At 54.1% G+C, this 4423-nt stretch overlaps 1 protein-coding gene across 1 annotated transcript in view; it reads left to right on the forward strand.

The window, feature by feature from the left end:
- The window catches only part of il1b (interleukin 1, beta), a 7073-nt gene extending 4147 nt beyond the window's left edge, over positions 1-2926 (forward strand). Inside the window, exons 4-5 of the mRNA XM_043681716.1 lie at positions 700-833; positions 2359-2926. Coding sequence (XP_043537651.1) covers positions 700-833; positions 2359-2571 — 347 coding nt within the window. The 3' untranslated portion in view covers positions 2572-2926. The remainder of the gene's footprint in view (positions 1-699; positions 834-2358) is intronic.
- Positions 2927-4423: the final 1497 nt, after the last annotated feature.

Consider the following 4423-nt stretch of genomic DNA (forward strand, 5'->3'; position numbering starts at 1 on the left):
TCTCTCTCTCTCTATCTTCTCTCTCTCCTGTCTCTCTCTCTCTGTCTCTCTCTCTCTCCTGTCTCTCTCTCTCTATCTTCTCTCTCTATCTTCTCTCTCTCTCTCTCCCCTGTCTCTCTCTCTCTCTCTCTCTCTCCCTTGACGGTAGTTCCTCTCCGGCTGACATTCAAGATTTTTGGTTTATATACCACCCAATGTCGGATGGTCTCATTGCTCTGAAACCAAAGATGTAAACTCAGTTGGGTTTCAGTTCACTGGGACATCCCATTTTGGTCAAATTCAAATTGTTGCCGAAACTGCCTGGGGTGTCCGCTTCCCCGGGACATACATGCAACGTTCCGGTGCATTCCGGGGCAGCCAGATCACACGGGCGCTACTCAGCTCTCGGTGCGGAACGGCCTTCCTGCTCTCTTAAAGGGACAGTGTGAAAGGGGGCTGCCCAGGGGTGGGACGGGGGTTAGAGCATTGCGAAGGGGTCTGGACGGAGGGGAAGAGATGGCGGGACCTGGGGGTTTCGAGAGGGACCCGCGGTGGGTTCCAGAAAACAGGCCCAGCCCTGACGGATTGGGCCGAAGAAGGCCTGATTCCACGCTGCGGGGGGGGGGGGGGGGCGGGTCCGTGGGCTCCCTGGCGGATGCCCTCATGGTTAGCCCGCCCCCCTCTGACACCTTCCCCCCCCCCCCCTTTCTCTGCGCGCAGTTCAGCTGGACGTCAGGTACTACAAGTCCACGGGGGACCAGCCAGAAGTGTTGCCCGTCGTGCTGGGCGTGAGCCACCAGAATCTCTTCATCACCTGCACCGGTCCGCAGGAGAGGCCGAGGGTGAGGACCGAGGTAAGGGGACACTCGGCTCTGGGGGGGGGGGAGGGGAGGGGGCGCAAGGGGGTTGCTGGGAGATTGTACACCGCCCTCCCCCACCTGGGCTTCGAGTCCAGAGGCGGGCACGGTACCCCGCCGTGAGAGGCCTCGCACAGCACGCCAACGGAGCCTTCGGCCCGACCCATTCCCGCCGCTGACCTGGCCACGTACCCATTGGCCGGCACTTGGCCCACGGAACGTTCCGGTCCATCTCCCCGTCCTTTGAAGTATTGGAATCGCACCACCTCCTGGTTCCAGACGCACACTCTACGTGCAAACGTTGCCCCTCGAGTCCCTTTTAAATCTCTTCCCCACACGTGAACTTCTGCCGTTGGACTCCCCAACCCCGGGGGGCAAGGTCTTGGTGATCCACCTCATCTGCGTCCCTCGTGATTCTATAATGGTCATGCCCTGCCCCACCCCCCCCCTCCCCCACCCCCCGCCGCCTCCTCGGGCCTTCAACGCTCCAGGGAAAAACGAGCCCCCAGCCCATCCGACCTCTCTCAGTCATTCCAACCCTCCAGCCCATCCGACCTCTCTCAGTCATTCCAACCCTCCAGACTGCTCCCGTTCCTGAACTCTCTGCATTACTCCAATGCTGGGCCCACTAAAAATCTCGTCCAAGTTGGTCAGAGTATTGAGTACAGGAGTTGGGAGGTCATGTTGCGGCTGGACAGGACATTGGTTAGGCCACTGTTGGAATATTGCATGCAATTCTGGTCTCCTTCCTATCGGAAAGATGTTGTGAAACTTGAAAGGGCTCAATAAAGGATGTTGCCAGGGTTGGAGGGTTTGAGGGGGAAAGATATAAAAGGGTCTTAAAGGGGCAACTTTTTCACACAGAGGGTGGTACGTGTGTGGAATGAGCTGCCAGAGGATGTGGTGGAGGCTGGTACAATTGCAACACTTAAAGGGCATCTGGATGGGTATATGAATAGGAAGGGTTTGGAGGGATATGGGCCAAAATGGGACTAGATTAGGCTGGGATATCTGGGTTGGCATGAATGAGTTAGGCCAGAGGGTCTGTTTCCACGTTGTACGTCTCTAATCAAAATAACATCCCAACTCAATGCTCTGACTGACGATGTCAAGTGTGCCAAACGCCTTTGTCGTTTCCCTGTCGAGTTGCGAAAGCTGCGTTTAAAGAACTATGTACCTGCAACCCCTCCACCGCCCTCCCCTCCTGCCCCCAGGTCTCTCTCTCTCCCTCTGTTCCACACCACACTCCCTCGTCAGGGCCCGGCTATGTGTAGGCCCTGCCCTGGCCTGCCTTCCCACAATGCAACAGCTGGCATTCGACTCCATCTGCCGCTCCAGGCTATCCCCTTCCCGGCCTTCCCGAATGGTGCCGGTGTGAATCCTGCGAGATTGATACTCCTAGCGTCCTGCAGAGCGGACACCGTCCGCCGTTGCCAGGACGACGGCCCGAGAACGCTAGAGGAAACCTGAATGGCTCTCTCACCGTGTGCGTCCTGTCTCTCTCTCTCTCTCTCTCTGGCAGAAATGGGACGAGAACCTCAGGAACATCAGCAGCGCCACCGACCTTCTGCGCTTCGTGTTCTTCAAGCGGGTGGGCAGCGGCGGGCACTACTTTGAGCTGGAGTCGGCCATGTACCGCGGTTGGTACATCAGCACCGCGCTGAGCGAAGGCCAGCCCATCGAGATGGACATCAAGGGCAACAGGAAAAGGGTCACCATCTTCACGGCCGAGTGAGGCCTCCTTGATGTCACGCGCCCTCCCCCCCCCCCCCCACCCCCAAACTGCGCGTTGTCTCAGAACCCCAAATCAGAAAGTCGTTGATTTTTGAGAGAGTCTGTGTATGTACTGAGTACAGAATATTCAATCTGGTTAGAAATGGATGCGCTGCGATCCGAAAGAATTGTCACGTGAATGGCTGGGGGCAATATTTGCTCCGCTTTCACTCGCCGCGCCACATTCGCGTTTTAAATTATGTTGCGTCCGGGAACTTGAGAGGATTCGATATTTAACTATTTATTGTAATTTAATGTCTTCGCTAATTTATCTTCCGTTCTTCATTAAATCAAGTTGACCGTTTTATTATCAAACACCCTGGCCTCCATGTTGATTTGTCGCACAGACCGTCACACAGCCTAAACAGCAGGCCCGAACTGCCCACCGTCGGCCTGAACCGAACCAGCCCTGTTTGGCCCCTGACCTTCAAAACCCTTTCCTCAGCAAGTCCCTGAGGGAACATCATATAGCGTGGACACAGACCCTTCGGTCTGAACCTTCCAGACATCCTAAACTAATCTTGGAGGGATCCCGAGGGACAGGATGTACATGTATTTGGAAAGACAAGGACTGATTAGGGATAGTCAACATGGCTTTATGCGTGGGAAATCATGTCTCACAAACTTGATTGAGTTTTTTGAAGAAGTAGCAAAGAGGATTGATGAGGGCAGCGCAGTAAATGTGATCTATATGGACGTCAGTAGGCATTCGACATGGTTCCCCATGGGATACTGGTGAGCAAGGTTAGGTCTCATGGAATACAGGGAGAACTAGCCATTTGGATACAGAACTGGCTCAAAGGTAGAAGACAGAGGGTGGTGGTGGAGGGTTGTTTTTCAGACTGGAGGCCTGTGACCAGTGGAGTGCCACAAGGATCGGTGCTGGGCCCTCTACTTTTTGTCATTTACATAAATTATTTGGATGCGAGCATAAGAGGTACAGTTAGTAAGTTTGCGGATGACACCAAAATTGGAGGTGTAGTGGACAGCAAAGAGGGTTACCTCAGATTCCAGAACCTGGCGTGGCTTGCGGCTGAGCGCGCCGTCCGACGCTCGGAGAGATGCGAAGCATCCGTCTCCTTCGGCATCCGTGGGGGGTTAGAACATAAGGAACCGGGAGTAGGCCATCTGACCCCCTTCAAGCCTGCCCCCCCACCCTTCAACAGGGTCATGGCTGATCTCTCTGATGGACTCGGCTCCCGCCCTCTTCCCCCTTCATTCCCTTACTGTTCCGCAAATGATCGATCTCAGCGTTAAAAATATTCCCTGAGGAAGCCTCGACCACTTCCACTGCATTCCACCGACTCCCAACCCTCTGGGAGAACAGGTCCCTCCTCAATCTGCTCCCCCCCCTCCTCATTTGGAGGCTACACCCTCTTGTCCCAGTTTCACCGGCCAGTGGAAACACCCTCTCTACCTCTTTCCTATCTATTCCCTTCGTAATTTTATATGTTGCGATAAGATCTCCCCCCCCCCCACCCAATCCCAGTCTTCTGAATACCAATGAATATAATCCCAGTCTCTCCTCATAAACCAACCCCCTCAACTCCGGAATCAAACCCAGTGAATCTCCTCTGCACCCCCTCCAGAGCCCGTCCATCCCTTCTCAAATGAGGAGACCAAAACTACACACAGTATCCCAGATGTGGCCTCACCAGCTCCCCGTACAGCTGCAACATAACCTCCCTGCTTTTGTTTTCAATCTATTTTTATTGAAAAATATATTTTTAACGTTACAACGAATACAAAATAATATAATTCAAAACAATTCCAAGAAAGAGCACCAAAATAAAACATAAACAATCCAGAAGATC

Source organism: Chiloscyllium plagiosum, chromosome 42, assembly GCF_004010195.1.
Source record: "Chiloscyllium plagiosum isolate BGI_BamShark_2017 chromosome 42, ASM401019v2, whole genome shotgun sequence".
Lineage (NCBI taxonomy): Eukaryota > Metazoa > Chordata > Chondrichthyes > Orectolobiformes > Hemiscylliidae > Chiloscyllium > Chiloscyllium plagiosum.